The 22,814-nt window shown below is 54.7% G+C and overlaps 2 protein-coding genes and 1 pseudogene across 51 annotated transcripts in view; 2 read left to right on the forward strand and 1 right to left on the reverse strand.

Annotated features, from left to right (window-relative positions):
- Positions 1–8,723, forward strand: part of PHF21A (PHD finger protein 21A) — a 196,341-nt gene extending 187,618 nt beyond the window's left edge. For 48 of the 49 annotated variants that reach the window (XM_055281781.2, XM_063640874.1, XM_063640873.1 and 45 more), the window contains 3 exons: positions 1,551–1,626; positions 2,380–2,483; positions 3,892–8,723. In XM_055281781.2, the coding sequence (XP_055137756.1) occupies positions 1,551–1,626; positions 2,380–2,483; positions 3,892–4,149 (438 nt within the window). In that variant the 3' untranslated portion in view covers positions 4,150–8,723. Of the gene's footprint in view, positions 1–1,550; positions 1,627–2,379; positions 2,484–2,872; positions 2,999–3,891 lie in introns of those variants that run through there. The other variant, XM_063640902.1, reaches the window with a different exon arrangement.
- Positions 8,724–9,098: 375 nt separating this feature from the next.
- Positions 9,099–14,952, reverse strand: LARGE2 (LARGE xylosyl- and glucuronyltransferase 2). 2 transcript variants are annotated; one of them, XM_055281803.2, is made up of 14 exons: positions 14,701–14,952; positions 14,495–14,607; positions 14,105–14,187; positions 13,711–13,834; positions 13,314–13,485; positions 13,102–13,206; positions 11,877–11,989; positions 11,681–11,806; positions 11,432–11,587; positions 11,161–11,321; positions 10,439–10,717; positions 9,964–10,113; positions 9,661–9,856; positions 9,099–9,403 (listed from the first exon to the last, which is right to left on the reverse strand). In XM_055281803.2, exons 1-14 carry the CDS (start codon positions 14,786–14,788, stop codon positions 9,194–9,196), a joined length of 2,076 nt encoding a protein of 691 aa, XP_055137778.1. In that variant the 5' UTR covers positions 14,789–14,952; the 3' UTR covers positions 9,099–9,193. The 2 variants fall into 2 exon arrangements, with proteins under 2 accessions (XP_055137778.1, XP_055137777.1); XM_055281802.2 differs by having other exon boundaries at positions 14,495–14,952.
- A 3,051-nt stretch (positions 14,953–18,003) lies between these two features.
- LOC129484186 (DNA damage-regulated autophagy modulator protein 1-like) lies at positions 18,004–18,925 on the forward strand (annotated as a pseudogene).
- The last annotated feature ends 3,889 nt before the right edge of the window (positions 18,926–22,814 follow it).

Below are 22,814 nucleotides of genomic sequence, written 5' to 3' on the forward strand. Positions count from 1 at the left end.
CCAAGGAGGACAAAGACACGGCCATCAGGAGGAATTCCTTTCCCGGGGAAATGGCAGTCTCTCCTCTCTCCCAGTCCGTCTCCAGGCTGCATCTTCCCTGTTCATGACACAGCACGCAGGCGCACGGCCTTCATTCCCTCAGAAGCCCTCTGCCATATTACTGAGCTGGATAGACGCTTCCTTGTATTTGAAATGACTTATCTTCTCTTTAAAAGTCAAGACCCTTAAAAGTCCAGTGTGCCTCATTCTCTAGGAATGGTCCAGACCAAGTATATGGTTTTAAAACTCTTCTTTGGAAATAAAATTAAGAGAAATTGCCCAGTTGATTAATTAAAATAACACCCTGGGCCAGGTGCAGTGACTCACGCCTGTAATCTCAGCACTTTGGGAGGCCAAGGCGGGCAGGTCACCTAAGGTCAGGAGTTCAAGACCAGCCTGGCCAACATGGCGAAACCCCATCTCTACTAAAAATACAAAAATTAGCCGAGCGTAGTGGCGGGCGCCTGTAATCCCAGCTACTTGGGAAGCTGAGGCAGGAGAATCGCTTGAACCCAGGAGGCGGAGGTTGCAGTGAGCGGAGGTCACACCACTGCACTCCAGCCTGGGGGACAGAGCAAGACCCTGTCTCAAAATAATAATAATAAAACAACACCCATTTCACTTTTAACCTATTTTGTTACATCAGGCTCAGAGAACTAAGTGTAAAGTGCTGTTGATATTTTATAGACTTAAAAGGCAAACATATTAGTCACTGTCCTAGCCTCCATCCTTCTCTCTTTGGTTTCTGGTCACCTTTTCTCAACTATGCATGTATATTTATGTCTCTATGATTTTATTATAAGCTGTCTCAAGTCTTCTGTAGAGGTGGGCAAAGTATAAATAATAAATAAGCAAGCCCAATAGCTCAGCAAGTACTGGGATTCTGCTCAGTTCTTTGGAATCCTGCTTTGAACAAATTCTGGTTTTCCCTTGTAATAGTGTCCTCATCCTGCAGCCTGTGGTTCAGTGGAACACTTCTCTCACTGTCCTCCTCCTGATGCTGCTTTGTGACCTTCTGATGATTTTTGACATAGGGTCTAGATTATACTTTAGTATTTGGAACTAATATTTAATTACCTTGGTCAGGCTGTCTTTGAGGGACATAGAAATCTAAAATTGAGATAGGCAGCCCATGTCAGGTCAAGGACGGAACTGCCAGTGGCTGCTGCCATCATGCTGATGTGCAGCTTTTGTGTTGGTGGTTCTAGCTGTCGGGAGTGGTTGGGCGTCATGTGGCGTGCGTGAAAAGATAGGAATGCTCAGCCAAGTCCCAGCTCCTTCTAAGCCTGGGCTCAAGTGTCCTGGCTCTTCCTGCCTTGAACTTGATTCTCCTAAGCTGATATTTGGAACTTTTTAGTCCAGAAACTATAGACCAGAGTTTTGCAACACTGCTATCATAAATCCTTCCTGGATTTTATCTGCCAGTAGCCACAGATACCATTGCTAGCTGTTACATAGAGGATGTGTGTTTAAACCTCCTTCTCAAGGTAAAATTCTAAAAATCTTTTCAGATGCTGAAGAAGGAAGAAGCAATTCCATGGCCTGGAACTTTAGCAATTGTTCATTCCTATATTGCCTACAAAGCAGGTAAGGGGTTATCCATACTCACTTTTTTGTAAGCTTCCCCTTGTTTGAAAAAATCCTGGTAGTATTTGTTTTATTCTCCAAAGGGAATTTAAATTTAAAAATGAAAACCTTTTGCCCTTAACTATTGGAGGAAACAAAGCAAATGAAAACCTTTTACTGGATAAAGTGGAAAACTTCTGTGGCATTTTTTATTATTATTATTCATTTATTTTTTGAGACAAGGTCTCACTGTCTCACCCAGGCTCGGGTGTTGTGGCGTGATCACAGCCCACTGCAGCTTCCTCCTCCTGGGCCCAGTCGATCCTCCTACCTCAGCCTCCCACATAGCTGAGGCTATAGGTGTGTACTACCATAACCAGCTAACTTTAGTATTTTTTGGTGGAGACAGGTTTCGCCATGTCACCCAGGCTGGTCTCAAATTCCTGGGCTCAAGTGATTCACCTGCCTTGGCCTCCCAAAGTCCTAGGAGTACAGGCATGAGCCACCATGCCTGGCCTGTAGCACTTCTTAGGGAAAAAAAATGAGATGTGATATCTCATTTATGTAAAGCCAGACCCAAGCCACCGACAGTTTTCTTAGCATACTGTACACAGAAAAAGGAGAAGTCCAGGTGGGCAGATTCTCTGCACTGGTTATAGGACTCATGGGAGCTCTGGGGAAAATACCTTCTTTGGCAGGCATTCTGAGCACAGTGGCCTTTTCAAAGAATTAATTGTCAAAAACTGTTCCTTTTTTTTTTTTTTTTTTTTTTAGCAAAAGAAGAAGAGAAACAGAAGTTACTTAAATGGAGTTCAGATTTAAAACAAGAACGAGAACAACTAGAGCAAAAGGTGAAACAGCTCAGCAATTCCATAAGTGTAAGTAAACCTCATGCCTTCAGCAGTCGATACATAGGTGCAGAGACCTAGGCCTTTCCATATACGTAACAGTATGTGTGGGCCCCAGGCTGCTTTGGGTCCTTCTGTTTATCAACGTGATTAACTTGGGCAAATGCAGTTTGCCATCCAGTTAAGAGTTCAGACCTCAGGTACAGGCGGCCAGTTGGTAGGTGGTGCCTTACCCAAGCTCTGTAACATCCTCTTGGCTTTAATCAGAGAGAGGATTTTCAGTCTTCAGGCTGAATAAGTAACAGCTACAACAGCGTAGCCACGGCCCTGCGTATTCCTGACAGTGTGTGGGGGGAGCGTAGCGCCTCACCTGACACTGAGCAGACACAGACCAGGTCCCCTCGTGTGATTCTTCCTAGTCACCTGAGCGAGTGGGCCCCTCCACACGGCCCTCCCTCGCTCTTTCTTCCACACCATGCTGATTGCATTTCCCGGTTTTCCTGACCAGTGTGAGGAAGCGGGCTTTCTAGAGACAAGTATTGGAAGTAAGTACTGCCCAGCCCGGCCTGTCCAAGTGGGAAAGAGGGTTGTATTTGCAGCAGGGGGACAGAGGCTCCTCCCAGGCAAGGAGCCAGTCTTCTTTTCCATTGAGTAGGTCACCCTTGTTGGAGCGAAGTGACCTCAGCCCTCACGGATACCAGGTGGTGCCTTGTACTTGGTGGCAGTTGAACTGTCCTGCCTACCTGCTTTCTCCTCCTCACCATACCTCCCCGTGGCATGCAGATTTAACACCTCTTTCATCTCTTTCCCTGCCTAAAATAGAAGCCAGCAGGTGTGGGAAGCTGAGGGCCAAAGGGCAAAAGACTCTAAGTCCCCGGCTGAGCAGAAGGTGTACTGGCTGCAGGCCTTTGTCCCTGGGGCTTCCATCCTCCTCAATGCTGCTGGCCTGTCCTCTCACTTCCTGCTGCCCTCAGATGGAATCCAGATAGCACTGTGTGTTTTCCACCCTGGAGAGCTCAGTCCAGTGCTGAAGCTCCCCAGTTAGCATGACAGAAGCGTATCAAAACCTGCCGAAACAGGCTGCAGGGCAGCTGTGGGAACTTTTTTTTTTTTAAAAAAACAGCCTTTGTTTGGAAGTCTGATGGCGGCTCTGCCGGTTTATCTTTAAGTGTTAGTACTCCCGTGTGTTGGTGCCTGCATGCTCTTTCTCCCTCTGTTGCCTCTTGGACCCCCCCAGCCTACCCACTCCACCCGCCCTGTTCCTTAGGTGGTAGCCGCCCACTCCACTAAGGAAGGAGCACAGCAAGGCCCAGGGGCTGCACAGCAGCCAGCAGAGCTTCTTCTCCCTGGGCAGAGAGAAGGCGCTCTGCTCTCAGGGGCTGCCAGGCCTGTTAGAAACGAGGCGGCTCAGTGCCACTGCCCTTGTCATTTGCTGCAGAAATGCATGGACATGAAGAACGCCATCCTGGCCCGGCAGAAGGAGATGCACAGCTCCCTGGAGAAGGTAAAACAGCTGATTCGCCTCATCCACGGCATTGACCTCTCCAAACCTGTAGACTCTGAGGCCACTGTGGGGGCCATCTCTAACGGCCCAGACTGCACCCCCCCTGCCAATGCCGCCACCTCCACGCCGGCCCCTTCCCCCTCCTCCCAGAGTTGCACAGCGAACTGTAACCAGGGGGAAGAGACTAAATAACAGAGCCCCTCTAGGAGAAGCTACGGGATCCCGGCGGCAAGGAGAGCAGAACACTGAAGACTCTAGAAAGCAAAGCCGGATTTCTGGGAAGTGCAGAATTCTTTTGGTTCTTTGGTTCCAGAGAGAGAGAAGATGCTTGTGCCAGGTGGCACCAGAGTTTGCCAATTGATCCTTCTTATTCTGTGTGTACATGCAGAGATTGGACCATGTTACATGAAATAGTGCCAGCTGGAGGTTCTTTGCCAGCACCATGCCAAGTGAAATAATATATTTACTCTCTCTATTATACACCAGTGTGTGCCTGCAGCAGCCTCCACAGCCACGATGGGTTTGTTTCTGTTTTCTCGGGTGGGGAGCAGGGACGGGCGGAGGGAGGAGAGCAGGTTTCAGATCCTTACTTGCCGAGCCGTTTGTTTAGGTAGAGAAGACAAGTCCAAAGAGTGTGTGGGCTTTCCTGTTTCTAAACTTTCGCTACTATAAAACCAAAAAAAGGAATTGAGATTTAACCAACCCCAGTGCCCAGAAGAGGGAAGGGGAGTGGCTGGAGGGAGCAGGGGGTGGGACAGTGTATCAAATAAGCAGTATTTAATCACGTCTGGCGGGGGCCGCGTGCAAGGGGAGACCGACACCAAGAACAGCCAGTAGGCTCTTGTCCCCTGCGCTCTGCTCCCTGCGCGGTAACCCCACCACTCCTGAAGCCTGCCCAGTCTCCTTCCTTCCCTGCTTGGTGAATCGCGCATCTCCGTGGTTATCCCGCTGTCTCCTCTCCAAGAACAAGCAGAGCCCGGGCCGCTGGCCCTTGCCCAAGGCAGGGAAGAAGGATGTGTGTGTCCAGGAAGGAAAAAAAGGTGGATCAGTGATTTTACTTGAAAACAAGCTCCATCCCTTTTCTATATTTATAAGAAGAGAAGATCTTGAGTGAAGCAGCACGCGACCCAGGTGTGTGTGAATTGAATGGAGACGTTTCTTTTCTCTTTTTTTTAATTTTTGTTTTTGTTCTTTTTTTCTTTAAGGAAAGTTTTATTTTACTGTTCATTTTACTTTCTTGGTAACAAAAACTAAAGTAAGGAATAGAAAAGCTGTTTTTCAGGCTGACAGTCCAATTAAGGGTAGCCGAGACCTTGCATGGTAGAGTAGGAATCCTAGTGTCAGTGAGGTCCCGTGAGTCTTTGTGAGTCCTTGTGTCATCGTTCGGGCACTGTTTTTTTATGCAAGGGCAAAAATCTTTGTATCTGGGGAAAAAAAAAAACTTTTTTTTAAATTAAAAAGGAAAATAAAAGATATTGAGGTCTTCCTAGTGTTACTTAAATTAAGATCAAGGTAAGAAACATTGTAAAAAAAAAAATTACAAAAGTGCTATTTGTTTCCTAAAAACAGTGATTTCTATTAAAAAGGTGTCAGAACTGGAGAAAATGCCGTGTAGTTATAATTTTTTAGCACAGACCCTGCTGATCACGATGACATTTTGCCGTGTGTGTGTCCCTAGACTGGTGGGCCAGTCTCCTTGAAGGACAGAGGCAGAGCTCCCCACCCTTCTCTCCTCAGAAAAGACCGTGCTCTCTTCTTGGTGCAGGGATCTTGTCTCCTGTTGTGAAGCCCAAATGGAAGTGTGGATGGTATCAGGGCCCTACCCGTGGTCTTCTCAGATTCTGCTAGAGCAAAAGGCTGGTGCCTAAATAAGATCCCTTCCTTTGGTGCTGCTTTTGGTCTTTCAGCCACCAGCATTATGAGTGCCTGGGGGACACCTCCGAGGGAACTGGCCAGCGGAGCTCAGTGGTGCGCACGCACCCTGGCCGTGACAGGAGGGTGCGGGAGTGCAGGCTGGCTGCATCAGCCCTTGGTGCTGAGAAAGAACAGAGGAGGAGTGACATGTTTTGAGGGTACGTCTCTGAGACAGAGCCCCAGTGTGGCCTTCGCTCTGTCTTGCCTTTGGGGAGGTCTGAAGCTCCCACTCCTTTCTCTGCCTGTTGGCTCCAGGCACCAGAAATTTACTCCACCCCACCCACCCACAAGCCTCCTGGGTGACCCTGGGCTAGAATTGCTGCGCTTGCCTCGGCTTGGCCCGTTGTGGCCTCTCGTTCTTGAGAAAACCAGGGTTGTGAAAGGCTCAGACCATTCTCTCATCTTGCCTTGTCGGAAGTAAATTGTGTCAGATGCGTGCCCTCGCTGGAGAACTTTGCCCCTTGCGTGCCCCTGGCCGATGGGAGGGCGGTGGAGGCTCTGTACCCTGGCCCTGCTGAAGCATCTCCCCCAAGCCCACTCCAGGCCCTGGGAAAGGCCAGAGTCTAGGAGAGGTAGAAACGATCCTGTCAGCTTCTCTCCCACCCAGTTAGGCCCAGAGAGACAAAGACAGATCTGAAAGCAAATGCAACAGAGAAGAGACGCTTCTTAAAGTACAATGTGTCTCATCCCTATCAGCCATCGCCATTCATCTTCCCAAGGGCCTCAGAAGAAGGAATTAAGTTTGGCCGAACAGGCCTCAGAGTTAGGCCCTGGCTGCTTGACTGGCTGAGGGGGAAAGAGTTCCCTGTTCTCATTCAGAAACCAAGGTGCTGTGTCTAGTCAGGGAGTCTTGGAGATGCCTGGACTAGTTGGAGGAATCGCTGGCAGAGGATCAGAGACCAGCAGCAGGCTGTCTGCCCTGTCTAGAGCTCTTCCTTCAACTTGTCTGGGCCCATCTGGGGGTTGCCACACAACACCTAACTTACCATTTCCTGAAAGAAGTTGGGAAGCCATCATCACTAGAGGCCTTTGCTCAGAGAGGGGCTGCCTGAGGAGTCTCGGGTGGGGGGACGGGGCTAGGAATTGACCAGGGCTTTGCCTGCCGCCCTCAGCAGTGTCGGGTACATTCTGACCTCGCCTGCAGCTGGGCTGTGGATTCTTCCTGACATTCAGATGTGAGCTGTTTTGGGAGTCAGCTAGTATGGAGTACGAGATGCAACCCAGCCCCCAAACCTACATTCTGCACTCAAGTTCCAAAACACTGTTTTACTGTAAAGAAGAGGCCCCTGATACTCAATCTCCCTGTCCTTCACTGTCCCCTCAGACCTGTGGGGGGGGACCTGTGACCACCTGAGACATATGTTCGTGACACTGCCCCACCCCAGCCACCTCCACTTGCTTCCTCCTCCTTCCCTCCACTGCTCTTTCCCCATGGCCCAGAATTTAGCTGCTCTGACAGCCACTTTTGAGACCAGCTGGCTTTGCAGTCACTTCAGAGAGCTGGAGCGGCTGCCCACTGGGCCCTGACTGGGAGTCCCGTGCCAGCTCCTGATCAGGCACTGCACCCTGGTGACACTGAGGCCATGTTGCTGTCATCTCCACCTCTGCATTCTTGCTGCCTGCGGGTCCTTTTTCTTTCATGGAGCCTGCTGGGTCTTGTCTCACCTGTGCTGAGCTCATCTGGGGTTTTGATTTCTGCCTTCCTTATCAGGCCCTTTGGGGTAAGCCTGCTGGTTGTACCTGACATAGGGAGGCAGTTAGGGGCAGTCCCTGGTGGGGCCGCCCTGGCAGCCTCCAGCTGGCACCATCGTGTGCCTGGTTTCCCTGCAACACCTGCCTCTCTGTCCCTGCTGCTGCTTGGCTCAGGCCCAACAGGCAGCGTGCATGGGGGTGGTTGCATACAGCTGTTTCCGTGAGGGTGACCGTGTTCCGCCTCCCCATGCACCGCTGCCTCTCTAGCCACCTCTGATACTTCTCTCTTGGGGCCATCAGAGCCTCCCTTGGGCTGTCACCTCCCAGCTCACACACACTCTTCAGTGGTTTTCTCCCTTCATTCTCTTATAGGGCGTGGTCCTTCTTATTTATCTAAAGGGCTGAATTTAGGAGACTTTTTACCCAGGGGCAAAAGGCTCTTAGGGTAATGAATGGATGGTGGCCCAGGTGCAATTTCCAGGGCCCAGGTTCTCCAGATCCCGTGGCTTCTGTTGAGTGGAGGCAACTTTGTGTGAACCTCGCCCCTGTCCCTCTGCCGGGCACCCCTGGCAGGAAGCAGGACTCCCATCCTCACCCTGACTTAGACTGTCCTCTGAGTCAGCTCCTCTCCAAGACAGGAGTGGTCAGCCCTCGGCAGTCTTCTGGCCCCTTGCCAAAGTGAGGGGCAGGAAGCTGGGGCTGCCCTCCAGAAAGCCGGGGTAGGAACTCTGAAAAATAGCTCCTCTAAACGGAAGCAGGGCTCCCCAGTTCCACTTGGCGCCCCCTCCCACAAGGCCCTTCCCCCGTGAGGACCCCAGCCCCCTACCCCCTCCCCAGCAGCCTTTGGACCCTCACCTCTCTCAGGTGTCCGTGGGTCGTCAGCCCAGGGTGAGCTGCAGTCAGGTGGGATGGGACGGGCAGGCCAGAGGTCAGCCAGCTCCTAGCAGAGAAGAGCCAGCCAGACCCCAACCCTGTCTCTTGTCCATGCCCTTTGTGATTTCAGTCTTGGTAGACTTGTATTTGGAGTTTTGTGCTTCAAAGTTTTTGTTTTTGTTTGTTTGGTTTTTGTTTTGAGGGGGTGGGGGGGATACAGAGCAGCTGATCAATTTGTATTTATTTATTTTAACATTTTACTAAATAAAGCCAAATAAAGCCTCTCAGCCTCATGGTGTTGGGTTTGGGGCAGGGGAGGGTGGGCAGGACACATTCCAGTCCCAGCCTCTGGCCTCCCTGACTGGCTGGTTGGGGGTCAGGGGGGTGCTTGCCCTTAAGGGCCCAGGCCCTCCTGTGACCCCAGCTGGTTGTAGCACCTCCTTTGTGTACTGGCGGCCTAGCCCCGGAGTGCCCTTGCTCCCCTAAACCAGGAACACAAAAAAGATGTTTTAAAACTTTAATTATGAAAAAGGGATGAACAATTCAAGATGGGGGAACCAGCCCCAAACTGGCTGGGGCAGAGGGAGACCAGTCCCCAGCCATACAATAGCAGCAAGGGGAAGACCCCACCCCACAGATGCTCCGCCCCAGCCCTTCCCAGAGACCTTTAATTTAAATAGGAGGGATGGCGGAGGGCAGGTTGCCCTGGTGTCTGCCCAATGCTAAGACGAGGGGCAGCGCCGGCCCAGCCTCAGCCTCAGGCAGGGCTCTGGGGCTGCCGCAGGGCCGGGAGGTATTTGAGGGCAGCAGCCCCATGGTGGCGGGACAAGTCCTGGTGGAATTCGTCCTTGAGGGCCTGGAGGCAGTCACGATAGGCGGGGCTGGAGCGGAAGCGGGAGATGTCCAGGCTTGGAGCGTGGGGCAGATGGATGGTGAAGGCCTCAGGCAGCACCAGCAGCTCATACTCCTGCAGGGTGGGGCAGAGGAGCAGTGGCTGCCTGGCTTGCCTGGCCTGCGGGGAAGGTGCAGCTCCAGAGAACAGGCTTACCCTGTAGCCCCTGAGAGCTAAAGCGAGGGCCAAAGGGCAGATGATTTTAATTCTACAGAAGGGGGACATTTCTAACAGTGTCACCTAGTGGTGTGGTCTCCCATGCAGGTGTCATGAGTTCCCTGGACCTGGAGGTGCTCCAGTCAAAGGTGGTGGCAGCGAGGTGCCCTCCTCACCTGGGCATCCAGCTCCACAGTGTGGGCCACCTTGTTCCAGCCGAAGCCCACAAAGCGAGGGTCATAGCGGGGACAGTCTCGTGGCACCACCACGTAGGGTTCATAGTCGGGCGCCCACTGCACACGGTACGGGGCCTGGGCTCCCCGCCAGCGGGCATAGTCTGTGGGTGCGTGGCCCCGGGGCCACTCGTGGTACCTGTGCAGCAGGGTCGGGTGGGAGCCAGGCTGAGGCTAGGAGCTCGTGGGTAGTGGGGGCCGGTGTGGGCAAGTGAGTGGAGTGGGCAGAGAAGTAGCCTCTCCTACCTGAAGGTGTAGAGGGCGCCCACATCCAGCGAGGCCAGCAGCTCCACCTTGGAATGGGGGAAGCTGAAGCGGTAGTGCAGGGTCTCGAATGCCGGCACCACCAGCGCTGCCTTGCGCCAGCTGCCCAGCCCCAGCTGCTCAATGGAGGCCCTGAGGAGGAGCACCCATGAGCAGGGGAGAAGAGCGGGGCCTCTAGGACTGGGCCAGTGACCCTCATCAGGGCATCAGCCATAGGACCAGACCACCATGGGCCATCTTGCCCGATGCGACGGGTGGACACAACCACAGGTGGAGCTGCTGCTGAGGCAGGCCTGGCCTCCCTGTTGACAGCCCAGAGAAACAGCCTAATACAAACCCCACTTGACAGAGGCCACTGAGGCCCAGAAAGGAGCAGGGACATGGAAGCCTGGGGTCCCACACGTGCCCCGTCCACATCCACCCCATATACGGTTCCCCTCCCTGCCCTCAGGTCCACCTGAGGTAGTCGTAGAGCGAATAGGCAGGCAGGAAGTCAATGTCACTGAGGAAGACGTAAGGCGTGAGGGCCTGGGCCAAGGCCACGTTGCGAAGCTGGTTGACAGGGTATAGGGGCCCCTCACGGTACACCACGTGGTAAGCCACGTCCTGCCGGGCAGCAAGCACTGGGGAGGCCTCGACGAAATGCAGGAACTGCTGAGCTTCTGCGTCGGTCAGGTACAAGGCCAGGCTCATGGGGCCAGGCCAGTGCCTGCACAGGGCTTCCAACATCTGCAGCCTGTGGGGAGAGGGAGGTCAGCACAGCTCTGCCCCTCTTGCACAGGAGCTCAGGGAGGCCTGGAAAACCTCCCCAGTTAGCTGCTGCTGCTATCTCCTCAAGTGACTTACTGAGCACCCTTCAAATACTTTTACAGCCAGTCTGATTGAATCTTCACAACTACCCCCACCAGGCGGGTACTTTCTCATTTGAGAGAGAAAACTAGGGGCCAGAGATATGAAGACTTGCCCATGGTCCCACAGCGACTGAGGGGCAGCTCCGGGCATCTGAATGACTCCAGAGCCCAAGCTCCTTCCACTATATCCAATGTCTCCAACTTCTGGAACTCCCTGAGGGACAGGCAGCTCACTACCACAGCATCAGGCTGCCAGATGGAACCTCCTCTCAGAAGTGTCCAACCCCAGCCCATGCCATACCCCCTGGGCTGCCCTCTGCACCCTCACCGGTCCATGGACAGCTGGGCCACAAGGGTGACGTCGTGAGGCCGGGGGGGTGGCGGTTCATGGGGCAGGAAAGTGACGTGCACACGGTGCACAGTGAGCTGCTGCTGCCGGAACTCAAAGCAAGGGTCTTCCTCATCCAGTTGTGCCAGGGCCTGCTGCAACTGAGGGGGCAAGGGGTGAGAAGGACTGGGGATAGGGCAGAACGACGCATCCCCCAGACAAGGCTGGGTCCCACCAAAGCAGACAGGGGCAGGGGAAGGTGGCTCCTCACCTGCTCAGCACCAGGCGGGGGCTGGCTGGGGCACACAAAGAGCTCTCTCCGCAGTAGGTTCCCATCGTACCCCAGGAAGGTCAGGTAGAAATTGCGGAAGAATTCCACGTGCTTGTTCTTCACCCGAAGCTTCTTTGGTGAGTTCCAGTGGATCACCTGGACCCGGGAGGGTGTTGGGGCCATGGCAGCAGGGAGCAGGAGTCCCCATCCATGGCCCCGCACCACCACGCAGCCTCGTGTCCCACTCACCTTGAGGTCAGACGCCTCAGAGTAGCAGCGCTCGGCCAGTGTGTGATCTGACAGCTGCACATTCCAGACACAAGGCAGACGCTGCACTAGCCCCGGGTGCTCCTTGATCACAGCGTTGAAGATGTCCTGAGCAGAGACACCCATCACATCCCAGCCCCCAGCCTGCCACACCCCACCCGGCAAGGCTTCCTCAGACCTGGTCAGCCAGTGAGGTGGCAGGCAGGGTAAGGAGCTCCCGCCTGGCCGTCAGCCTCCACATCTGCTCCCAGCCAGCCTGTCGGAGCCGGTCCAGCCGCAGCAGGATCACACCTGCTGATGAAGAGATGCTGTCATGCCCACCTGGGACGGCCAGCTCCTGGGGGACATGGGGGTCACGCAGGTCCTTTGTTTTGTGACTTACTGGTATTTTCTGACTGTTCAGACACGATCATAGACTACTACTTGCTTTTTGTTGTTGTTGTTTGTTTTGTTTTGTTTTTTTAGAGACAGGGTCTTGCTCTGTCACCCAGTGGTGCAGTGGCACAATCATGGCTCACTGCAGCCTCGACTTCCCAGGCTCAAGCAAACCTCCCACCTCAGCACCCCACCACAACCCCCACCGAGTAGCTGGGACTGCAGGCACCACACCTATTCTTTTTATTTATTTACTTATTTATGTATGAGATAGAGTCTCGCTCTATTGCCAAGGCTGGAGTACAGTGGTGTGAACTCGGCTCACTGCAACCTCCGCCTCCTGGGTTCAAGTGATTCTCCCTCCTCAGCCTCCCAAGTAGCTGGGATCACAGGTACGTGATACCACCCCTGGCTAAGTTTTGTATTTTTAGTGTAGACGGGGTTTTACCATGTTGGCCAGGTTGGTCTCGAACTCCTGACCTCAAGTAATCCGCCCGCCTCAGCCTCCCAAAGTGCTGGGATTACAGGCGTGAGCCACCGCGCCCGGCCAATTTTTTAATGTTTGTAGAGACAAGAGTCTCACTATGTTGCCAAGGCTGTTCTCGAACTCCTGGGCTCAAGCGATTCTCCCACCTTAGCCTCCCAAAGTGCGGGAATTACAAGCCTGAGCCACTGCACCCAGCTTGCTGGTAGACTACTTCTGTCAATAGTCAATCTTCGGGGTGAAGAGGAGGCGCCGTCCAGTTTACAGAGCACATGTGGCCTTCTCACACTTGGTGATCCCAGGGCTGCTAAAATTATCCCCCATTTAATGGATGAGAAAACAGGCTCAGAGGGAGCACGAGAGCTGGCCAAAGTCATCCAGCACACACAGGACTGTTGGAACTGCTGCCTGTCTCTTCATCCAGGGTTCTTTTCACAGCAATGTTCTTCCTGGGGGACTTCCTAGCACTTTTTGCCCCACCCAGCCCCAGGGGCCCAAGGACCAGCAGACCACCCTGCCTGCCTCCCCTCGCCACTATCCCCACCTGTGTTAAATCCCCGGCCCAAGGCAGGCCAGGGCCTGTGGTTCTTCCAGAGGTTGCCCAGGTACCAGTCACTCTGGTTCTCCACGAGACCGATCGCCTGCGTGTCTGGGAGGGGAGGGCATAAGGGAGCTGTCTGAGGCTGCCACAGGACCTGGGCTCAGGGCTAGACGCAGGGGTCCTGGGCAGGCCAGGCAGGCTCCCTGGCCTCTCACCAGAAAAGTGAGCAAAGAGTGCCCAGAGCTCCGAGATGTCAGAGGCGAAGGTGACATCCGTGTCCAGGACAATGACGCGGGCCAGCTCAGCGGGCAAGGCACTGGGCAGCACCAGCTTCATTAGCCCATAGAGGCCGGAGTAGTGCTTGTTGGGAATCCAGGAGACCTGGGGCTGTGTGGGGGAAAGGCAGGGGATGAGATGGCAGAGAGGGGCCTGTGAGCACCAGAACACATGCTTGGAGTGACACAGAGGAGGGGGGTAAACCCCCAAAAGAGAGGGGTTTGCGCTTCAGTAGGTGGATGGGACTGAGGATTCTCTTCTCCAACCCCACCAGGTCCTGGAGAGAGGAGAGAGGTGGACACAGCTGAGGGGAAGGGGGAAGGGCTGGGCCCCTGCCTTGAGCTCATCGGCATGGTAAAAGCTGACACGGACGGCAGGCACCATCCATGTGTGGAAGAGCGTCTCCAGGATGTTTCTGGCCACGGCGTCAGTCACCAAGTGGAGGTGCAGTGGATTTTTCCTTTTGGGTGGGCAGAGAGGAAGCCTGAGAGGCCCCAGCAGGAGCAACACGGGACAGCCCCCACCCCGAGGGGCGCCGAGATGGAAGCGCCATCTGCAAAGAGCTTTTCCACGCCCAGCTCAGGATGTTCTTACAACTGCCCTTCAAGGAAGGAAGGAGACACTGTCCCCGAGTCACAGATGAGGAAGCTGAAGCTGTGAGACCAGCAGCCTGTCCCGGGCTTTGTCCCTTCCCCACTCCTGACCCTCCTCCACGGACACCTGGCTGTACCTGTAGAAGAGCATGGACTTCACCAGGGTGATGACGTCTCGGCTGGAGTTATGCCCCGCACACACGATGGCCACATGCAAGAGCTGGGGAGGGACGCCCAGGTCGGCAGCAGGCCCCCCCTCTCCGCGAGGCGGTAAGGACCCACGTTGAGCTGCCCCACCCCGCAGCAGAGCCCGGAACCGTGTGCGGAGGGCGCAGCAGGAGCCAACCCTTCATTTCAAATGGGGAAACTGAGGTCGGGAGCAGAGGAGCTGCATGTTCGAGGTGCGCCCCAGCCGGCTGGCCAGTGCCGGACAGACGCCAATTGCTGTGATTCCCGCAGACGTCCAAGAGGCCGGGCTCGGGGGCGGCGCCCCCGGGACTCCCGCCGCCAGGGCCGGGCGCACCTACCTCGCACTTGGGCGGCGGCGGCGGCGGCTTTGGGCCGCAGCCGGAGCGGTTGTGGTCCCCGGGGCCGGCCCCCGGGTCTCCGTCGAGGGCGGCGGCTCTCCGCAGCCTCCCGTCTGCGGGGACACGTGGCATGAGCGGGCCGGGGAAGCATCCCGGGGCCCCCGCTCGCCCGCCAGGCTCGCGGCGCTCACACCCCAGGTCCCCACCGAACACGAGGAATCCGAGCAGCAGCAGCAGCAGCAGCAGCAACAGCGCGGCGGCCCCCAGCGCCCGGGGGCGCCCTCGGGGCAACATGGCCGCCGACGGGGGCGCTCAGGGAGGGGCGCGACCCGGGGCTGCAGGCTCCATCGCAGGCCCTGCGGACCGAGGGGCGAGACGGGAGACTCAGCCCTGGGCGGCGGGGCCCGACGGCCGGGTTGTGCGGCTCGCGCCGAGCCGCCTCCCTCACCTGCTCCAGCGGCTCCTGGGCTGGGCCCTGCGCTCGCAGCCGCCGGCCAGGGTGCGGGGATCCGGTGAGAGGCGCGGGCCGGTCCCGCCCCCGACCTGGGCTCAGGTTTCACTTCAGCCGGGCTGAGCGTGAAGGGGCGGGGTGACCCCCCCGGGGTCCTGGCCCCTCCCCCTGCCCCGGCATCCGACGGTTCCCCAGCCCGCGAGGAGCCCCCGAAGCCCCCTCCTGGGCTGAGTTTCCCACCAGGACGCGGGGAGGGCTGGGGGAGCGGGAGCAGCCACCCGCGAAGGCCCAGGCCCCGCTACCTGCCCTGACCCCCTGCCCTGCCCCCGCTCTGGGGCCGCGTCTCCTCCCCTCACTCCCCAAGGGGAGGGGCCCGTGTCCCCGGGCCCGGGATCAAAGGCGCGGCCGGAGTTCGACACGAGGGAGGGGGAGGGGGCCGGAATGCCGGCCGCAGGGGTCTGGGACACCTGCTCCGGGGATAGGGGCGGAGCCGGCCGACACCTGCCCCAGAGCCGCGGAGCACCTGAAGCCTTCGCCCAACTCCCCCACTCTCAGTCCAGGTGGCCCGACCCGGCCCTGCCGGCGCCGCCAGGACAAAGCGCCCTTGTGAAGGCCGCCTCCCGCCCCGGGGCTGGCGAGGGGCCCCAGACGCGGGCTGCCTAGGCCGCCTGGGCAGAGCCGGGGATCCCCACTCTTGTCCAGATCGTCATGATTGTGCCGGGGCGCCCAGGCCTGGAGCTCGTCTTTCCTCCCTCTCCCCCGCGCACCCCATAGCAGGCCAGGGAAGGGGTGGGGGGCGCTCTGGACCCTAAACCGGAACAGCGTGCCAGGCCCTGCGCTAAGGGTTGAACCACCCTCGAATAATCCCATGATGCGGGCTGATTCTCCCCCAGAGAGTTTAAGTGACCTGTTAAGAACACCCTCCGGCCCCTCCCGTCTCAAGCGGCGCCACTCCTCGCCGTTCCCCAGGCTCTGCGCTGCAGAAGCAGATTTCTTGCTCCTCCTCCAGAAGGGTCTCCCGCCCCAGGACTTGCCCTTGACGTTCCTTCTGGCAGCAGAGCCTCCCAGGGCTGGCTAGCACTCATGGAAAGTTGAAGTTGTCTGCTTGTTTATTGCCGGTCTCCCTCCCAGAATGTAAGCTGCTCACCGGACTGGAACCTTGTCTGTCCAGTTCCCAGTGCCCAGCCAGGGCCTGCACAAACCAAGTGCTCAATACCTGTTGAAAGTGGATTGGAATGAGAATCTTCCCTCCCATGACCTGGAAAGCCGGCTCAGGCTGTGTCCTTTGCCCAACTTCTGGCTGCAAAAAGTGAGGCAAACTCAAAAGAAGCTGTGGAAAGCAGCCCAGCCTTAGACCCCTGTGGGCGGCAAGCCACCCAGGCGCCGAGGCAAGAGTTTGTTTTTTTTTTCTCTTAGATGGAGTCTCCATCTGTTGAGTGAGACAGGCACTTGCCACCATTCCTGGCTAATTTATATATATCTATATCTCTATCTATATATAGATATCTATGTCTATATCTATATTTTTAGTAGAGATGGGGTTTCACCATGTTGGCCAGGCTGGTCTCAAACTCCTGACCTCAAGTGATCTGCCTGCCTCGGCCTCTCAAAGTGCTGGGATTACAGGCATAAACCACCACGCCCAGGGCATCTTTTCTTTATAAATAACCCAGTCTCAGGTATTTCTTTATAGCAATGCGACAACACACTAATACACAGCAGTTTGCAGTCTCTGGGTTTCTCAATATTCTTCTTGGTTTCTTTAATCCGGCCTTCTGTAAATAGTACTTCCTCAGTAAGGTCTCTTCAGTTGAACTATTTGAGAGAGTTCTGTTTCCTGTTGGGACACTGATGTATTCTCTGAAGGCCCTTTCCAACTCTGAAGTCTGACACGTTCGTGAGGGGACGATGCAACGACCTGGCTGACTCTGAGGCGCCGGAGCCTGGGTTATCCCGTGACAGTTTACAGACCGAGTGATCCCAGCTCCTCGGCGGAGCCTGGGTTATCCCGTGACAGTTTATGAGCTGAGTGATCCCAGCTCCTCGGTGGAGCCTGGGTTATCCCGTGACAGTTTACGGGCTGAGTGATCACAGCACCTGGGTAGTTCTTTCTTCCCCTCCTTTGGTCCTCAACCTTCACAGTCTTTGCTCAGATTCCCATCATTTATTTTTTGTTTTAATCCGACTTTATTGAGGTATAAATTACAAATAGCAAACTACATCCATGAAAGTATACAGTTAGATGAATACCTATCTGTTAAGGCTTGAATGTTTGTGTCCCTCCAAATTCACGCTGAAACTTAATCCCCATTGTGGTGGTATTAACAGGTGGGGCCTTTTGGGAACTGATTAAGTCCTGAGGGTTCTTCCCTTGGGAATGGGATTAATGGTCTTGTAAAAGAGGCTTCAGAGGCTGGGTGTGGTGGCTCACGCCTGAAATCTCGGCACTTTGGGAGGCTGAGGTGGGCGGATCACATGAGGTCAAGAGTTCAAGACCAGCCTGGCCAACATGGTGAAACCCCGTCTCTACTCAAAATACAAAAATTAGCTGGGCATGGTGGCTCACGCCTGTAATCCTAGCTACTCAGGAGGCTGAGGCAGGAGAATCACTTGAACCTAGGACGCGGAGGTTGCAGTGAGCCTAGATCGTGCCATTGCACTCCAGCCTGGGCAACATGAGCAAAACTCCGTCTCAAAAAAAGAGGCTTCAGAGAGCTGCCTGGCCCTTCTCATCCTTCTGCCATGTGAAGACATAGCTTGCATCCCCTCTGGAGGGTATAGGAACGAGGTGTCATCTTGGAAGGAGAGAGCAAGCCCTCACCAGACACCAAATCTACCGGCACCTTGACCTCCAGAACTGCAAGAAATACATTTCTGTAATTTACAAATTATCTGGTCTAAAGTATTTTGTTTATAGCAGCAGGAATGGACTAAGGCAGCATCCTTTTTATCCAGGACTGTTCTAACAACTTTCTTTCTTTCTTTTTTTTTTTTTTTTTTTGAGACAGAATCTCAAATCTGGCTGGACAGCCAGCCTCCCCTCCCACCGTCCGTGACCGTCAGTGCCCGGCCGCCGCCTCCAGGCAGCCCAGAGCAACCCGGCGCCCGGCCCCGCTGGACGCAGCACTCCGTCGGCGGCGCGATGCTGTGCTTCCTGAGGGGAATGGCTTTCGTCCCCTGCCTCTTGATGACCTGGTCGTCAGCAGCCTTCATTATCTCCTACATGGTCGCCGTGCTGTCCGGGCACGTCAACCCCTTCCTCCCCTACATCCGTGATACAGGAACACCACCTCCAGAGAGTGGTATTTTTGGATTGATGATAAACTTCTCTGCATTTCTTGGTGCAGCCACGGTGTACACAAGATATAAAATAGTAGGGAAGCAAAATCAAACCTGCTCTTTCAGCACTCCTGTTTTTAACTTGGTGTCTTTAGTGCTTGGATTGGTGGCATGTTTCGGAATGTGCCTTGCCGCCGATTTTGAGGAGTTAGCTGTGCCAGTGGTTCATGACGCGGGCGCTCTTTTGGCCTTTGTCTGTGGTGTCGTGTACACGCTTCTACAGTCCATCCTATCTTACAAGTAATATCCCGAGTGGAACAGTCTCTCGACATGCCACGTACGGATGTTCATCGCTGCCGTTTCTTGCGCAGCTGTCATCCCCATGATTGTCTGTGCTTCACGAATTTCCATAACCAAGCTGGAGTGGAATACAAGAGAAAAGGATTGTGTGTATCACCTAGTGAGTGCGATCTGTGAATGGACAGTGGCCTTCGGTTTTATTTTCTACTTCCAAAATTTCATCCAAGATTTCCAGAGTGTCACCCAAAGGGTATCCGCAGAAATCAATGAGGATATTTGAAGAAGAATTCCATCTCACTCAGTGAATGTCGCAGGCCATTTCTAAAAGTGCAACAGAGGACAGACAGGGTTTTGAGGCCACCCTGATTATTGGGATGCATCTGCAGCACATCCAGGACTTGAATTTCGTTAAGAGTTCCTAATAGTCTTCCTTCCTTCCTTCCTTCCTTCCGGCCCAGCCGCCCATCGTCTGGAAAGTGAGGAGCACCTCTGCCTGGCCACCCCGTCTGGAAAGTGAGGAGCGTCTCTGCCCGGCCACCCTGTCTGGGAAGTGAGGAGCGTCTCTGCCCGGCCGCCCTGTCTGGGAAGTGAGGAGCTCCTCTGCCCGGCCGCCCCATCTAGGAAGTGAGGAGCATCTCTCCCCGGCCGCCCCGTCTGGGAAGTGAGGAGTGCCTCTGCCAGGCTGCTCCTCACATCCCAGACACATTTGAAACAAGGGCCTGTACTTGTGGGGCTGTAGGATGTGTTTGTGTCCACCCCTGGCTTTGATGAGCCCTCTGATTTCTTTCCAGCCTGTCTGAGCACCCCCTCTCTCTGCTCACTCCTGCTGAGGCCAACCCTATCCCTCATCTGCTGCCTGCAGCTCTCCCTGGAGGCCAAAGTCTCCTCTCTCCGCCAGTGTCCTCCAGTCTCCACCTCTGGCTCCAAAGGCTTTGCACATCTCCAAGCAAGACCTGGAGTGCCCTTCCAGGAACCCAGGATTTTTCTGTTTCTTTTTTGTTTTTTTTGTTTTCCAAGTTTGAGCAGAGGTATCACTGGTTGGCAGAGGGAGTCAATAATTGTGGGAACAGGGGCAGGAGCTGGCAGAGGGACCCTTCACAGGTGATCTTGAAACCATAATAATAAAATAATAGCTAGTGGTGGGGTGCGGTGGCTCACGCCTGTAATCCCAGCACTTTGGGAGGCCAAGATGGGTGGATCATTTGAGGTCAGAAGTTCGAGACCAGCCTGGCCAACATGGTGAAACCCTGTCTTTACTAAAAATACAAAAGTTAGCTGGGTGTGGTGGTATACACCTGTAATCCCAGCTATTCAGGAGGCTGAGGAAGGAGAATCGCTTGAACCCAGGAGGCGGAGGTTGCAGTGAGCCGAGATGGTGCCATTGCACTCTCGCCTGGGCAACAGAGCAAAACTCCGTCTAAAAAAATTAAAAAATAAATAAAACAAAATAAAATAATAGCTAGTGTTTATTTAGTATCTGCCACGTGCGTGTTACTTTCTTAGAGGCTTTATTTACACATTTATCTCCCTTGCTCCTCTGAAGTACGTGCTATTACCTCCCCCATATCACCCCCATTTAAACCAGGCCCAGAGCGGGGGTGAGAAGAGCCAGTTGCTTCCCTCTTCCTTGTTAGGGGCTCCTCTTCCCCAAGGGGAGGGACTCTAAAGGTGAGCTAGGGTGCCCCTCTGCCTCCAGCCAGATTGACTTGGAAATCCATGTAGCAGGCCCAGGCCTTGGGTAAAAGCTGCTCCTCCTTCGGAAGGCACTGGGTACCTTTCTCTAGGTCACAGTCAGAAGGTTGCTCCTGTGGTCTAACTGAAACCCTTCTGTATTAGGGTTCTCTAGAGGGACAGAACTAATAGGACAGATGCATATATCAAGAGGAGTTTATTAGGAGGGTTGACTCACACAATCAGAGGGTGAAGTCCCGTAATAGGCCATCTGCAAGCTGAGGAGCAAGGAAGCCAGTCCAAGTCCCAAACCCTCAAAAGTAGGGAAGCCGATAGTGCAGCCTTCAGTCTGTGGTCGAAGGCCTGAGAGGCGCTGGCAAAGCGCTGGTGTAAGTCCAAGAGTGCAAGAGCTGAGGAGCTTGGAGTCTAATGTTTGAGGACAGGAAGCATTCAGCACAGGAGAAAGATGGAGGCCGGAAGACTTAGCCAGTCTAGTCTTTCCACGGTCTTCTGTCTGCTTTTATTCTAGCCTCGCTGGCAGCTGATTAGATTGTGCCCACCCGGACTGAGGGTGTGTCTGCCTCTCCCAGTGACTCAAATGTTAAAGGGTGTTTGGCAACACCGTCACAGACACGCCCAGGAACAATACTTTGCATCCTTCAATCCAATCAAGTTGACACTCAATATTAACCATCACAGCTTCCTACCCCCAACATATCCCTGGATTAGAGGGAATGTCAGTCATGCCTGCTCTCTTGAACTTGGGCAGTGGAGGGTGGGGTGGGGGGCAGCATTTTCTCTGTTATTGGGTCATTGACTTAGGTCCCCACCTGTTCAGTGGGTTGAAGAAGGTGTCTGCAACACAAAGATCTCTCTTATTTAAATACTCTTCCTTTGGGTCTTAGGCCCCTGACATTCTCCCTCTGCCCCGGGAGCTAGACCCCAGGCCAGGGGCTCTCCATCCCTCCCTCCACCCTCACTTGCCGGCCGGCCAGCAGTCGCCACTCTTTGACTGTCCTTACCACTATTGCCCGAGAAGTGGGGCAGGAAGCCAGTGAGGCACCCAGCCACCCTGGAATGTGCCTCTTTGCTGTTTCCACAGCCTGGCCCAGGCCTCTTCAGGCTGCGGTTGGAAGGCTTTGCCCTTTAAAAAGATGTCTTTCTGTTAGAGAGTGAAAAAGAGTTTATCATTAATGTGAAGAGACCCTGTAGGACAGATGTGTTCTGGGACCGCTTGGAAAATAGTTGAGTAATAATAGTTGAATGATTTTGGAGATAGGCAGAGAGAACTCGCCCCCAGGGAAAACTTTTCTGGAATGCCTAGGGGATGGGCTGTTTGGTGTCCCCCAACCTTCCAGAGTCCTCATGTTCTTCGCAGGCTCTGCAGGATGCTCAGGTCCAGTGAGAACCTGGCAGAGGTGGGGCACTCAGTGGTGCTTGTTGGATGGATGAGTCATTACAGGGGCGTTTTGGAGGCAGCATTTCTGGTTCAGATTTGAGTGGGGGCATGGGTAGGGGTGAGGGACAGGGCTATTTTAGGGTATGTGGAGACTCTAGTCATCCCAGACAAGGGCCTGTTTATAGTTTGCACCTGCCATGGAAGGACCCTGGGTGGTGAGGAGTTTCTTACCTAAACAAAAGGAGCTGGGCCTGGCCAGGTGCAGCCAGTGACCTGGAAAGGTGTGCTGTGGGGTGGGGACGTATTAAGTGGCCAAAGGACTGCTGAAGAGCAGCCGGTCCCAGGCATTGGGACTCTGGGCTTCCATTCTAGCTCTGAGCCAGCTGCCTTCTCTGAGCCTCGGTGTGCTCACCTGCAGAACAGAGATGTTACTGTCTATCTCACCTCCCTGCCTCCTCCCTGACTGCCCTGTGGGTGACAGGAGCAGTTGATGTGACACTCAAAGTGGACCAGTGCCAGGGGACTTGGGGTCTGCAGGGGATTCCCTTTGTGAGTAGAACAAATCCCTTCCTCTAGGTCTCCGGGTATTTGGTTCCTCCTTGGTTCTGGCATTTGTCGTGTGGCCTGGTTCCTTACTTTCTGGCCTGTCTGCCCCACCCCTGCCCACCCCCATCGCACTGGCCTGGGAGCTCCTTCATGGCAGGGGCAGCTGCTTGTGTATCGTCACCTCTCCCACATCCACCATGAGACCCAGACACAGAGGTGACCCTTCATGTTGGCCGAGCGGGGGCTGCAGAGGGCAATGAGACACCACCCCCGGGAGCGAGGGAGGCAGGTACTGCTGCCACCACAGAGTCCACAGAGAGTGCAGGCGTGGATGTCCACAGGGTCTGCACAGATACGGCTCAGAGGTTCGGTGATTTGCTCAAAGCAGCTCAGTTTCACCCCAGGGAATTCTGGTGTGATAAGGAAAGCCAGGTAGGTGATGGTGATGCACTGCACTGAACCCCGGCCCTCCCAAACTCCCGTTATTATTATTATTATTTTCATGGTAACTCTTGGATACCTGGAGATGGCCCCTTGGCGCCAGGAGCTTTACAGCCCCTCAGCCCTAAGACCCGCAATAGAATTCCCAAATCCTTCAACATCCTGGGCCCCCCTTGGCCTGTCAACACCCTTCTTGACAACTCACAGGCAGGGAGGAGCCCAGGAGGGACCTG

This window comes from Symphalangus syndactylus, chromosome 6, assembly GCF_028878055.3.
Source record: "Symphalangus syndactylus isolate Jambi chromosome 6, NHGRI_mSymSyn1-v2.1_pri, whole genome shotgun sequence".
Lineage (NCBI taxonomy): Eukaryota > Metazoa > Chordata > Mammalia > Primates > Hylobatidae > Symphalangus > Symphalangus syndactylus.

Bases quoted from the DNA above. Each gene is read 5' to 3' on its own strand.
- LARGE2 (XM_055281802.2), bottom strand. From the start codon at position 14,788: ATGTTGCCCCGAGGGCGCCCCCGGGCGCTGGGGGCCGCCGCGCTGTTG. The intron at 13,486-13,710 runs GCAGGGGCCCAG...TCCCCCACACAG, and splicing joins ACCATGCCGATGAGCTCAAG to CCCCAGGTCTCCTGGATTCC. The intron at 10,718-11,160 runs GTGAGGGTGCAG...CTCTCCCCACAG, and splicing joins GCCCAGCTGTCCATGGACCG to GCTGCAGATGTTGGAAGCCC.